Source organism: Salvia splendens, chromosome 14 (genome assembly GCF_004379255.2).
Source record: "Salvia splendens isolate huo1 chromosome 14, SspV2, whole genome shotgun sequence".
Lineage (NCBI taxonomy): Eukaryota > Viridiplantae > Streptophyta > Magnoliopsida > Lamiales > Lamiaceae > Salvia > Salvia splendens.
The window spans coordinates 4095422-4110886 of record NC_056045.1 but is presented as its reverse complement, the minus strand read 5'-3'; the positions used below and the strand labels follow the sequence as shown (position 1 = coordinate 4110886).

Sequence of the window (15465 nt, the reverse complement as noted above, 5' to 3'; positions counted from 1 at the left end):
TTAGCTTGATTATATATATATAAGTGACTTTTATGCAATTAAATCCGAACTAAGATAGATCGTCGTTGTTGTTTGTTTTGACGTTAGGTAAGTGAATAGAACACGTAGATATATTACACATGCATAAATATAATAAATTTAAATAAATAAATAAGATCCCAAAATTTAAAATTTTAATGTCCGATATATCCAGCAAAATTTAATACATCCCACGTTCTAAGCAAATCGGGTGCTTCAGCGCAGGCAGCCACGAGCTTGAACCGAGTTCTTTCCTACACCAAATTAATCAATAAATACAAAAAATATATATATAATAAAGTAAATTAAACATAAAGAAAATGAGTAGATAAGTTTCGATCATGAAAGGATTTGCTGCATTAAATGACATGTCAAAATAATCATTATTCTCTCTGCCAAAAGAATACTGCATTAAATGAGACGTCAGAGTAATTATTATTTTCTCTGCCAGAAGAATGTTTGGATAATAATGGCAGATCACTTTGTAATCACGTATATATACCACACCGCCATCACTTTCACTACCCCACCTCCTACCAAACAACACACTTCTCCAAAATACTTCCAACAAAAGCAGAAAAAGAAAGAGAACGTATACATCATAGTTGAAAGTTGCAGTAAAGTCTTTTCCTCACTATTAAAAAAAAGGTATGTAACAACCTAAATATTTGTTTTTTTCCTTTTCTTTTCCACATATGCATATAGGCAAGATTTTAGCCCTGCCAAGAACTAGAAAATTTCAACTATAGCAAAGAACATATTAATAGCAAATCCTAGCAACTAACAACCACCAAAATCGTGACTTTCACCCATTTACATGCTTCAAACACCAAGAATCTTACATATGTATGAATTAACAAAGTAAAAATCTAGAGAAAACTAGGATTTCTTTTCTTACCAACTGGAGGAGGTGGACGGCGGTTGTGGCGTTGTCGGAGAAGGGAGTCAGTGGTCGCAGAGTGTGGGGGAGGGCCTCGGCGACGTTGGCTGAGGCGGATCCACAGCGGTGGTGGCGGCGGTACAGCGACGAGAGAGAGAGACGAGAGAGGAGGCGGCGACGGGTGGTGGTACTGAGGCCGGCGACGGTGAGGTTGGCGGCAGTGGCAAAAACGTGGGAGAAAGGGGGGGCTGCTGTTGTGTATTTGGGAAATGAGGGAAGAATACAATGGTAGGGTATTTTGTATGTGGGTTTCCTATTTTGGGCTCATGAATTTATTTAAATGGGTGATACAATTTATTCGAGCCCAACTACTTCAAATTAATTTGAGGCTTCAATGCATTTCAATGCATAGTGTATTTTGAGGCCAATTTCGAAATTTAGTTATTTTTGGTTAAGTAAATTAGTTGTGACTCAAGTTGCTATTCTTTTATTTTTATTTTTATTATTTTTAAGAATAATTAGTAAAGTATAGAACACCAATTTTAGTTGGAACCGAACTATCAAACGAAGTAGTAATCAATAGGGTAAGTTTTGGAAATTTCTTAATAATAATAATAATAACTATAATAATAGATTAGTTTAAATCTTAAGATTTTCTTTCTTATTTAATTAGATTAGTTTAAAACTAAATTAGCATTTTCCTGTTGTGATATTATAAAAAGGGTACGTTCGCAAGTAAAGTCGGAACGAAAGATTCAAGTTAAGGAAACTAAGCGATCAAGGTGAGCTTCCCTATACTAAAAATACAAATCATATGTCTTGAAACACGAACACATGTTCGTGATTTTTTTTAAGATGTTGACTCGCCATAAATGTTTTTGTATGATGCCTATCTGTTGGCTAATGCCAAGTGAATTATGATTGATGATATATAAGTCGAATTCGGGTCCCAGTGAGGGTGGTGTCCCCGCTCGGACTAGTGTACACGGGATACCTCTGACCGTGAACGACAGAGAAGGTGACTGTGGAAGGTGGCCACCTTCCCGGCACAAGGATACCTCTGACATGATGGGCAGAGAAGGTGACCGTGCGAGAACACCATCTCGACGGCACAATGTGATCAGATATGGCTAAGTACATGAAAAAGGGCCCAATATGAATATTTTTAGTAAGCTCGGTCTTCCAATAAAACCCCCGAGTGTTACTGTGATGATGGCTTGACAATATTTTCAAATGTATATTTGTATTTTTGGCAATGTGTTCACTGAGTACTTTTGTACTCAGCCCTGCATATATTTCTAAATGTGCAGGTTGAGTCGTGAAAAGGGGGAGGGAAAAGTGTTGTGGAGAGCAAGCTAGTAACTAATTATGAATAAAACTCTCGGAGGTTCATGTCTCCACACATGGACCGCGTTCTTTTGTTTCCGCTGTGCCGGTTAAGAGGCAGTGCTTATTTTACTTTTGACTCTGATAATCGGAACTTGTATGAACAGTCACTCGATTCTGCATGATCGAGTGTATTTTGTTATAAGCATTTCCCTATTTGAGTTTATTCTATGCGTCTCGTCCTGCTTTGGCTTTAATTTCCCTTAAATTCTATCCCCGCTTCTTATAATCCCTCCTTAGTCACGAATTCCCCGGGTTATGCTATTCTTAGCTAACCGACGGTCGTGACATTGAAGAAGAAGCAGATTAAGAACCTCATTTAAAGTCAATCTCAACAACCTCAATTAAGACTCTCGTTAATGGTACCACAAATTTTATGAAGCAGTTCTTTCATTTGGATTCTGAAAGAATGCTATTGATGATTGTGTGTATCATAAGTTCAGTGGGGGCGAATGCATCTTCTTGGTATTATATGTCAATGACGTTGATTGTGATTAATGATAAGGATATGTTGCACTAACACTAAGAATTTTCTCTTGAAGAAATATGAGATGAAAGGTCTTGGGGGACCCTCTTTTGTATTTGGAATCGAAAGAAATAATTTTCGATTGTCACAGAAGGGATATAGTAAAAAGGTGCCTAAAGTATTTGAGATGCATAATTGCAAGTAAAGAAATACCCCCTATGACAAAGGGAGACAAACCTAGTCTCATTCAGTGCCCTAAGATAAATCTTGAGATTTAGAAACTACAGAAGGTTCCATATGCTTCGGCGATTGGGAACCTAATGTGTGCTCAAGTGTGTATTAGACCCAATTTGGTTTTAATTGTTTATATGTTGGGGAGATATCTCAATAACCCGATATGTATAATTAGGAAGCAGCAAAACGGGTTATGAGATATTTATAGGGAACTAATCATTACATGCTCGCATATAGAAAATCAGATCATTTGGAGAGATCTTTAGGCATTTTGATTATGATTTTGTTAGATGCCAATACAGTAAAAGATCCATTTTAGGTTACGTGTGTCTGATGGCTGTAGAGCCATTTCGTGGAGAAGTGCTGAGCAAACACTTGTAGTTACTTCTGCCATGACAACAGAATTCGTAACTTGTTTTGGGACATCTAGTTATTGAATATGACTGTGAAATTTTGTCACTAGGCTGCATACTGTAAGGTATTGAAAGACCGCTTAAGTTATGTTGTGACAATAACTCTGCAGTATTATATTCCAAACAACAAGAGCTCTACTATGTCATAGTTTCTTGGTTGTAAATTAAAGTTCAGAATGGACAAATACCTATAGAGCATAAGGGAACACACTTGATAGCAAATTCGCTCATTAAGGGACTAACTCTCAAGGTCTTTCATGGGCATGTAGCCCAAATGGGTGTTATGTTGTTTAAGGATACCTCCGTTCAGTGGGAGTAATTTTGGTTATTGCTCTATATTGTGTTTTTGAACATGCAGTTATAAAACTCATGTTATTCTCTGCAGAAATAAAGTATTATGTTTTGTCCATTACTTGTGTAATTTGGTTTTAGTTTGGTCTCATTAAGGATTTGGGAGGACCAGTTGGAAATAGGCATGTATGATCACTTTTTTTTAAAAATTAACTCCTATATAAGGGAGGAAATTACAAATAAACTCCTATACTATAGATAGGAGAAAATTACAACTGATGTCAAGAGGGCTCGAACTCGGCACCTCATGCAATAATGTCTAAGCTCCTTGCCGCTAGGACAAAGGCTCCTTGCATGAAATTTCCATGCTACACTCCACAATTGATCTGTTGTTGATTATATTTGCATATGTGATTACTGATGGGTTTAATCATGAAAAAATATGGTGACTGCCTCTTTAGCCCTATGCCGGTATGGTTAATAATAAGATTGTTCGGGAATACACTATATGATAGCATATTTGAGCTCTCATTCGGTTTGTACACATTTATTTGGTGTTATGTGTTACCCAAGTTGGAGATTGTTGGAAATTTGGGCTTCCACATGACTAATTTAATGTGTATGGCTATCTTTCAATTGTCCAATTAAAGTGATCTATTAAAGATTAAAGTTTGGGCTAAAGTGTATTTATTTGTTATGGAAATAAGTGTAGATACCATATGAGATTTTCTATTTGCTGAGGGACCGAATAGAAAATAAATGGATTTATATTATGTATAAATATAAGTTAGGGTTATGGTCCCCAAACGTCAGAAGAACATTCGATATATTTGTATTCTCTCGACAGACTATTGCGAAGAATGTCTCTGATCGTTTCGAAGATCTATAGCCGCTGCAAAGCAATTCCACCATTCAATTTGTTATGGATCAAGGTACGCTTCCGCTCTACAGTTTATGCTCCTTCTCCTTCGTTCTTGGTTACTCATCATAGAGAGCTTTATGTAATTGTTCAATCATTTATTCCAACAGATGATAGTTAAGTTTTGATCTTCGAATGTGTAGACATCCCTCATTGTTGCCCAAGCTCTCTTGCATTCATAATGGAACGGTGTTGGGATGCGAACCCGAATAAACGGCCGGAGATGGATCAAGTCGTGCGAATGCTCGAGTCAATCGACACCAATAGAGGCGGCGGCATGATACCGGAAGACGAGTCAAGAATAATCGTTAATTCCTAATTTATTATTGCTTCTAATGTTGGTGTATTTCTAAGTGATGGAGAATTTGGTTATGTTACGATCAAATTCCAAACTAAATAGAGAATAAGGAGGAGAAATACCCATATGGAACAAGAGGAAGAATAGCGACGCCCTATAAATACTCCATGTTAAGTACTCTATGTTTTAAGGTAGTTGAGACATAATATTTTAAGAAATTGATGTGTTAAAAGTTAACGTGGAAATAATAAAATGTGAGAGTGAATAAAGTATGTGTGAGATTAGAGTATATGCCAGACTCAACTACCTTGGGACATGAAGAAAATGAATACTCCCTTCGTTCCTTAAAAATATGAACTTTTGAAGGCACAAGTTTCAATACATAATTGATAATGTAATAAAGAGATTAAAAATGATTGAAGTACTCCCCCGTCCCGCAATAGGAGTCCTATTTGGTTATGACACGAGTTTTAAGAATGTAAAAAAAAGTTGGTTGAATAAATTAGTGGAATAGAGGTCTCACTTAGTATATTAGTTTTATATTAATAAAATGTGAGTAGAATAAGTTAGTGGAATGTGAGGCCTATTTACCATTTATAGTAAAAGTAAAAGATGACTCGTATTATGGGACTGACCGAAATGACAAAATAAGACTCTTATTGAGTAATTATAGATATCCAACGGAGGTCTTGTTCTATAAGAAGTTGCAGTGTAGTGATAAGGAAACTCTTGACATCAAAGGAACAGAGTCTTACACTAGATGAGAGAAGGAAGGAAGGAAGGGAGAGAATGGTTTCTTGAGCTTCCAATGGTTACAGCTCTACTGTGATAGCAACTTAAAGGATGGGGATTGGGTTTTTGGGTGGGGATATCGCAATCTGCATCGCAAACATTATGGCTTGCCATAAAAATAAAATAATGTAATAAAATTTTGATGTATTTAATACTGATTCAATGTGATCAATTCACTTAAAAAGCATCAAATATTTTTGGTCCATTGTACCCTTTTATTATTAAATCTGTTTTTGCTTATATACTCCATAAAATAACTGAATCTATTCAATAAATCTATTACAATTGTTGTTGTTATTGTTATTTAATAAATTATTACCAAAATTGTGAATTCTAATACAAAATCATAATATAATGATTATTATGGTCTTGATCATAATTTTATTACCTAAACTTTGATGTAATTCAAAATTATTGATATTTGTTTTCACCATTAAAAAAATTATTTTACAATCTTATTTTAATTATTACATAAATTATTTAATTTATTATGTCGTTAACTGTATTCAGTTAAATGATTAATATAATTGTATAAAGATTTTAATATATTTTTTAATATTTCCAATATTTGATAAATAATCAATTGCAAATTTATTTTTTAAAATCTTATTTTGTAAAATTATAATCCTCTACTCCCTCCGTCTTTAAAAATTTTGTCAATTATTTTCATTCTGTCCATCCCTGAAAATTTTTCATTTTTTAAAAATAATTTTTAGTAGTAGACCACATATTCCATTATTTTATTTTCACTCACATTTTATTATAAACTACTCCATCTGTCACATAATAGATGTCGCACTTTCCTTTTTAGTTCGTCCCACAAAAGATGTCACATTTCTATTTTTGAAAAAAATTCCTCTCACATCAATATAAAAATTATATTTTATCTCTCCACTTACCACACAAAATAAAACCTCCTAAAATCACGTGTCGTCCCATAAGTGTGACATCTTTTGTGGGACGGAGGGAGTATATGATTCTTAAAACCAGACGGAGGGGGTATGGAAATTTTTATCAATTTGTTTAACAATTCCAAATCATGATAAATAATCAATAAGAAATTCTATTTGTGGAATCATATTTGAGGAACCATAATCCTCTATTATATTACTATTTCCTAAGACTATAGTAAACTAATGTTATTGTTATTGTTATTATTATATAAGTAAATTATTATTAGAATTATGAATATTAATAATGATTTTTTATCAATAATTTATTAAGTAAATTTCATGTAATTTCAAAATTATTGATTATTATTATTATTATATCAATAAATTTTTTTTAACACAATTATCAAATTATTAAGTCAATTAGTTAACTAAATTCAATTAAATATTATAATTTTAAAAATGCAGACAATTTTTTGATATTTCTAAAATAGAATATACTACTAATATATCATAAATTATATTTCATAAAGTTCTAATAATTTCTTTAATATTTCCAAAATATGATAAATAATCTATCAGAACTTTTTGTAAATCATATATTGAGAAAGCAAAATCTTCAGCTATACTTTTGTGATAAACAAAGGAGTCCACTTGAAATGATTTCTATAAATAGAACACATGTGGAGTAGAATTGATATGGTCACACAAACACACACACACACACATTTAGAATTGTAGCAAAAGAGTAGAGATGGCAGTTATAAGAAGCATCTATGAATACAACTTGAGAGACCCAGTGTGCGGCATAACTTACTTTGAAAATGGATGTTTTTAAAGAGGAAGAGAGAAGGAAGCTAAAGAGAGAAGGGTTTCTTATGCTTCTAACAAAGGATCCACATTGCGCTTTAAGTATAATGCTGCCACCGGCGAGGCTAGGATAAGTGAAGACTGGTTCGAGATTTTTATGGAGAATAATTTGAAGGAAGGGGATCACGCTACCGGCTGGGGAAAATACTAATGCTATGATACGACTATATCTACAGAATATCCTCATATCTCTATTATTTTATATATTATTGATTTACATATCTTTTCTATTCCTTGATCATTAAGCTAGGTTAATTCTATTATAAACATGAGCCCTTGTTATCTTTTTAAGTATTCATGGAAGAAATATAATTTTCTTTTATCTTTCCGTCTTTTACTTTTTCTGCAATTTACTTTTCCGTTTTTGTTCATTGGTTGCTCGACGGAGACTCCTCCGCGAATGGGCCTTCAATATATTATCACCAATTATCATTGATACGGGTCTCTCCGTATCAGTAATACAATAAAATACTTCTTTCCTCAAACCCTAATTATCCTTCGAACCGTAGCCTCTAGCTAGGTGTTCTCTTTTATTTCCAACAAACTCATGGAGTGACTTTGACGTGATGCTATTAACTGGTAGTTGAGACATTTCTTTTGGCTATGTGAATTAAAAAATTGATGTGTTAAAGGTTAACGCGGAAAGAATGTCAGACTCAACTACCTTGGGACATGCCGAAAATGAACACTCCCCCCGTCCCTTAAAAATATGAACTTGTGAAGGCACGAGTTTCAATGTATCCCACAATAATGATTGAAGTAATTATAAGTCGTCCCATAATAAGAGTCACATTTCGGTCCGTCTCACAATAAGAGTCGTATTTCACTTTTAACTAAATGGTAAGTAGGGCACCACATTCCATCAACTTATTTCACTCACATTTTATTATAAAACTTATATATACTCATATAAGTGGGAAACATAGTTCACTAACTTATTCAATCCGATTATCTTTAATTACATTTCTTAAAATCCGTGCCTACACTAAATGTGACTCCTAATATGGGACGGAGGTAGTAAAACGTTCCTTAACTAAAAAAGTTCACAATATTAAGAGATGGATTAAAAAATGAAATAGTAGTTCACATTTTTAAGGGCCGAGAGAGGAAGTGAATAAAAGAAATGATAATTAATAATATACGCAGGATCTTGAATTCTTACAAATTATAAAAGAAATGATAATTAATAATATACGATCTGAGATTTAAGGGCCGAGAGAGGAAGTGGAAAAAAAAAAGATCGGAGATGAGGAGGGGAGAGGGTTCAAGTTCGTCGTCGATGAATACGATTTCTTCGACGAAAACCGCATCGGCCCCGTACGCAGCCACCACATTGGCCCGCCTCTGCCGCTGCTCGCGATAAGCAGCGTAGTCAAGGAAGATGATGTTCGAGAAGACTCGTCGATTGCAGGCAGAACAATCTTTTCTTGAGGTCGGAGGCGATGGTGCTGTGGGCGAGGGAAGGGTTTCTTGAGGTTCCGACGGTGGATCCGAGTGGAAACGGTTACAGGATGCGGTTGAATCACAGTCCGACGACGAGAATGGCTGCGTTGAGGGGATAAGGTTCAGGGTTGGGCGGTTCGAGGCCAAGACGGGCGCCTCTGCTGCGTCCTCACACTCATGCACAGAGTCAATTGACCTACACACCACTTTCTTCCTCTTCGTGTGATATTGGTTTGAATCTTCTATACTCAGGATTTTCTTCGTCTTATGGTGTTATGTTGTTTCTTCTCTCTATTTTTTTGTGTTTATTTATCATTTCCACATTTGCACTACTGTTTTCCTGCATGATTAATTCTCCAGAAATGTCTAGTTAAGTTTGAAACCGGAAGAATTGGTTTTCCAGGGTTTATTTGAAACAAAATGAGATGTGCATATATTGGTTAGTATATTATACGTATCAAAATATTTCTTTATAATTTTTTGCGACTGCAATTCAAGAATCGATTTCTTGTGTAAGTGCTTCATGGATCATTAGTTTAAGTGAAAAATCAAATATGTAGTTGAAAGATAACAACTTAAAAATTAATTAATCCATTTGGTAAATTAGTTCTTCTTAATTATTTATCCATCTATGTATCTTATCATTCAAAGTAGACACGTACGCATCTCATGCATTCAAAATAAAGTTAGTTTACATGCAATAATTACAGAGGCAACACCTCATTCTAACAAAACATAAATAAAGCAGAAAAAAACCTAAAAATAAAAATATGGAAATTTGGCATTTATGGTGTTAAAAAAACTTCAATGCCCTTAATAAAACAAGTAAATAAAGTACTCCTTGGATGATTTGGAATATTATGTTGGATTTGGGGAGGTGGCCAATCGATTGGATCTCCTTTGTGCTCGCCCTACTATTTTCCTTTAATTGTTGTTTTTTTAGTATTGGTTATAACTCTTATTAAACTGATGATTTCATGCGTCTAATTGAAATTGTTACAAATTAACAGTTTGAGAAAATAAGATGATATAAAATAGTCCGAGAATATATGGAGCAATACACTTTCAAACAACCATAATATTTCACCACTTTGACTCACTTCTTTTGATCTTTTTCATTCTCTCCTTCACCTACTGTGTATGTGTTTACGTTTCAATTGTGACAAAAACTAGTTTTGCCATTTCACTAAGAAATAAATCGACGCTCTGTCAATCTTCACTCACCAACATCATACTTTAATTACTTAATTCAATAGAATGTAGGTGTGATTAGCAATTGATTACCTTAGTCGTAGAGCTTCATACTTTCCTTTCACCACCACTCTCCTGTGCTTCTCACTCGGATTAGCAATTTATTACCTTAGTTGTTTTGAGGGTAGGATTGGGAGAAGGCATACTCATACTGCTGCTTTCGTCCAATCCACCGTGTTCTAAATACTCCCTCCGTCCCGCACTACTCGCACTTATTTCCTTTTTGGGCGTCCCAAGTTACTTGCACTCTTTCCATTTTTAGTAAAAATTTTCACCTACAGCCGTCATTTTTTACTTTTCTATACACTCATTCCTTAATCTCCATGCCGAAAAGGAAATGAGCGAGTAGCCCGGGACGGAGGGAGTACTTTTTTTTTCTTTGATTTCTGTTATTTGTACCTTCGATAAGACATCAAAAAGCTGTAATAAACAGCAAGCTTATAATTGAAACTGTGTAGTACCACAGATTCGGATTCCAAAAAATAATTATTGGTCAAAAACTATATGGGCCATTTTTATTTTTTTATTGATATAGGAGTACTAATACTATAGTTTTGTGGCAGTAATTTTCAAGCTATTTTCTTGCCGACCAAAGCCTAGCATTATGAGTGTAATTAAAATTAAAACTCCAGATAATAGAGTTGTTGGTCAACGATGTTTGGATTATGGCAAGATTTTAAAAAGTTAAAAGTTCAAATTTATTTTAGAAAAACAAAAGAATTAGTTAACAAAATCAAAATTTGAAAATTGTTTATGTACTTGTAGATAATTAAACTAATTTGTTTAGGACGGATGGATGCTTAAACTATCAAATTTGGCAAGTTAATAATACTCCCTTATCATAAAAAACACTCCCTCCGTCCCGGACTACTTGCACTTATTTCCTTTATGGGCGTCCCAAGTTATTTGCACTATTTTCATTTTTAGTAAAAAAAATCACCTACAGCCGTAATATTTGACTTTGCTATACACTCATTCCTTAATCTCCGTGCCGAAAATGAAACGTGCGAGTAGTGCGGGACGGAGGGAGTACAAATTTATTAAAAAATTCATAGAAATGTCACAACTGATGGGGGTATGACTCATTCTCCACTAACAATACTTTAATTATTTTCTCTCTACATCTTTTTTACTTTCTCAATTTTGTATTAAAACTCGTGTCGAATCTAAAATGCATATTCTTTGGAGACGGGAGAGTATTAAATATGTGCGTAAAAAAATATATTAGAACGAAGTCGTCCTAGCAATAAATATGTTTAATTTCCTAAGCTAAAATAATAATTTCGCGATGAATTGAATTATAGATATATGTATAACTGATAGTATTAATATTTGGAATGTTGTATCTGATTTCGCCCTAATTTAGAGCGGGGAATCAGAAGAGAAATTTTTGTTAAATTTCTTGATTGCAACTGATCAATCATTGCATACACACAAATGTTGTGATGGGAAAACCAGCATATATATTTAAAGAATTCTGTTAACGCTAATCAAACATAGCATCTCTCATATCTCTTTGCCAAAAAGCTTATACTTCGTTGGGAATTAATTTGAGATTTTCACCTCCGATAAATGTAATTTTATTGCTGCTACGCTAAGATTCGCACCATTAAATAATTGTACATCAATATTTTTCAAAGCTTGAATTAGAAGAATGATTAAACATCAACTAAATAAGTGGGATATTGATTTTTTGCTATCTTCTCTGCAATGTGTTATTATTATTATTATTATTATTATTATTATTATTATTATTATTATTATTATTATTATTATTATTATTATTATTATTTGGGTTGGTTGTGGTTACTTATGAGTACTCCGATCTTCTCTTTTGTCTATGTAGTTACTATCTTAGTTTTGAGCATAAAAATGTTAGAATAAATTATTATTTATGATCTTAGTCAACGATGATGTGTATAATTTAGATGAGACGAGAAATAGGTCTCTTTCAACTAGCTGCGAGAGTCGCTAATAGGTTTTCTGAATGAAGAATGAGAATGAAAATGGAAGAAAAGTAACTCTTCAAACTAAGTAGCGTAGATAAGAATATATTTGTACTCTTATAAGTACTACAATAGTTACGATGATACATGTTGCCAATAAGAATAATATATTCACTTAATAGTGGTTTTACTTAATAAAGCTATGTCTATATATAGTTATATAACTATATATAAACCATTACAAATCATTTCTCGTTCAAGAAATGAATAATGATCAAATAAAGGTACAATTTGCTTTTCTGATCCATTGTCCGTGATCAATAATTGTCATCGTAATCACTATTATTATTCGTATTAAATTATCTTATTTATACATTTTAGTCTTGTTTGTAATTTTAATCTAGTTGATATATGCTCGGGAGGGATTGTTATACAAGCAAACTACTTGTAAATTAATTAATAAATATTAGTATGATACTATGTTATAAGAATATAAATAGTAGATTAGTAAGTATTATGTATAGTAGTCAATTATTTTTATTTTACATTATCAACATTAATCAACCAAATTTTTTGGCCATCACCTGTGTTTTATGGTGTTTAAGCATTTTGCACATTGATTGAAGGCGAACTATATATCTTATCAAGTGAGCTATTCTACGGCCTCGATCGTTTAATTTTATTAGGAAAAATGAAGCATTGAATCAGTAGGTTGTAGTAATTGAAAAGAAACACATTAATTTAGGTAGAGAGACATAATCAAAGTAAAGATGTTTAGCCATTTGTGCATTAAACTATTACAAGCATGAATTAATGTTATAATGTTGAAGTAAGATTTTCTAGCTACAGATCAACTAGTTAAAACTAATTTCCAACGTCAGCTCAATAGCTACCTGCCGGCGGTGGAACCGCTGCATACTGCTTGTCCACAACCTCGATAAGCTTGTTCGCCACTGCGCTCGCGTACACGATCGAACCCTCGCAAATCTGCACATCATCAAGCGATTGATTACTATAGAGAAAGAAAAAAGTGGTTGAATCAAATGAAATAGCAACGGATTGAACCTTGGAATTGAAAAGGTAACTGTAGTAATCCCCAATTAGTCCACCACCAACATGGTGGAGATCGAGCTGCAATTCGTCAAGCACCTTCGAGACGAAGAGCAGGCAGTTGATCCTCTTCTGCTGCACCAGCTTCACGGTGATCTCGTCGTCGATGATCCGCACATCTACCTCCGTGTTCTTCGACTTCCTGTGCAGCCACGAGCTCCTTAGCGAGGATCCGTTCATGTCTCCCACGCACTTCGATTCTCCTTCATGCTCCTCCATCTTCGGCCGCTTCAGCCTCTCCCTCGCGCATCTCTTCTTCTCCACCAAACCTTTCAGCTCCGCCACCGTCATCTTCAGCTCGTCGATGTACCGGATCGCGTCGCCAACGATCGACGCTCTGTCATTCTTCAATTCAAACCACAATTAATTAGTTGAATTGTACTCAATTTGATGAGATCAATCGATTGATTTCATACCTTAGTTGGAGTAGGAACCAAGGATCTGAGAGCTTGATATTTATCATTCAACAGCACTCTCCTATGCTTCTCCGTCGCGAAATGCTTCGCGTCTTTGATTCCGTCTCGATTTTTACCGCCGATCTCGGCCGCGTTGAATTCGTAGACACGATCCACGCCGTTTTGGTACAGACCGACGTTTGGCTCTCTCTCATCAACGCCGTTAGTGAATAGACCTCCGCCGAGCGAGTAAACCCCACCGCCGTGGGGGAGAGAGTGGAAGAGCTCTCTGAGGAGAGGCGGCTGAGGGGGGAGATTCAGCGGGAGGAGAGGATCGTAGAGGACGCCGCTGGAGGCAGAGGAGCCGTCGGCGGAGGGGCTGACGTTGACGTCTCCGAGCAGCCCCAGCGAGGCGAGGAAAGCCGGGGATTTCTGCGAGAAATTGGGGATGAGAGACGGGCGCGGGAGGGGGAATATGTTGAGCAAATCGGGGGCGTCGGCAACCATGGAAGATGCGGCGGCGTACATTTGGTTGAAATCGGCTGCCGGATTCTGCGATTGGTGGTGGTAGTGGCCGTTCTCGGCGTTGAATCCGGCCATCTCTTGCCAGTTTGAGGAATCGTGGGGGATCTCGGCGCCGGTTTTGTTGGTGTAGCACTGCTCGATCTCGAGCTGCTGCTGAAGCTCCATCTCCAGAGCCGACGCCGCTGCGACGGCGGCAGCGACGTCGTTTTGGGGGTAGGATTGCTCCTCCATTGAGAAATGGTTTTGGGAGAAAGCGTTCTCAGCTTGAGTCATTCCACTTCCGTGTGAAATGCTGCTTTGATCGAAATCGCCATTTTCCTGATGATACATCTTTCTGTTGATTTCTGTGAAAAGGAAACTGAAAAAAAAAACTGTCAAAACAGATGTAATTGAAGAAAGCATAACATATTTGAGCTTTTGTGCAGTTGAAGAGATCTGTACCAAAAAAGCGAAAATCAGAGGTCTGAGTGAAAAGGGAGGTGAAATTTTTGTGGGTTTGGTTGAGTATGGTGTGGGTTAGGAGGGGACTAGCACTTATACGTATATTTATTTTCTCATTATGGAAAAATTATTTTTGTTTTTAGGAACTCTTTTATTTGTATGCTTTCTATTTTCAATAGTCTTTCTGTATATCTCTGTTTCCTGTAAGGAGAAATTTGTTATACTGAACTGTTGAGATGGGGCCCACACATGATCCTCTGCGCATTTCTGAATGATAGACCGTTTATTCTCCATAATTAGGTCTCAAAAGATAAAACCAAAATAACAAAAAAAAAGATAAAAAAGTTGTTCACTTTTGTGAATTTGATTGTTTCTTTGTTACAAAAAGGTTGTATTGCCAACCCCGGCGCCCCCCACCCCCGGCCAGACATCAGTGAGGGGAGGTAAATCACGGTACTCAGCACCCCACTAGAGGGGAGAGTTCAACCCACTATCCCACCGGAGACCCACCTCCACAGAGGCCTCACGCTTGTGCCCGAGAGATGACAGCCTCCTAATAGTGGTAGTGGGATTCGAACACCCGCTCATTGTTACAGATCTCCACCCCTGGAGCCAACTGAGCTAGCCCGTGCGGGCTAATTTGAAATATACTCCTATTTCTCTAATATTGGCAAAAAAATCCCCACCATAGTAAGGTGAAGAAAGAAAGAATTTGATTGTTTCTTCACCTTACTATGGTTGGGAATTTTTTGCCAATATTAGAGAAATAGGAGTATATTTTGGGTAAAATTATTGACAAATTATCAAATTTAATAAATTTTTGGTTAATTCATGAATTTATATATGACAAGGCAAACGGAAAATACTTATGTGAATATTTTTCCGATTTCCTCATAG

General features: G+C 35.5%; 1 protein-coding gene across 1 annotated transcript; it reads right to left on the bottom strand.

The window, feature by feature from the left end:
• Window positions 1-12856: 12856 nt before the first annotated feature.
• On the bottom strand, window positions 12857-14632 carry LOC121764602 (transcription factor bHLH91-like). The gene is made up of 4 exons (XM_042160613.1): window positions 14569-14632; window positions 13624-14485; window positions 13163-13552; window positions 12857-13084 (listed from the first exon to the last, which is right to left on the bottom strand). Exons 2-4 carry the CDS (start codon window positions 14455-14457, stop codon window positions 12980-12982), a joined length of 1329 nt encoding a protein of 442 aa, XP_042016547.1. The 5' UTR covers window positions 14458-14485; window positions 14569-14632; the 3' UTR covers window positions 12857-12979.
• Window positions 14633-15465: the final 833 nt, after the last annotated feature.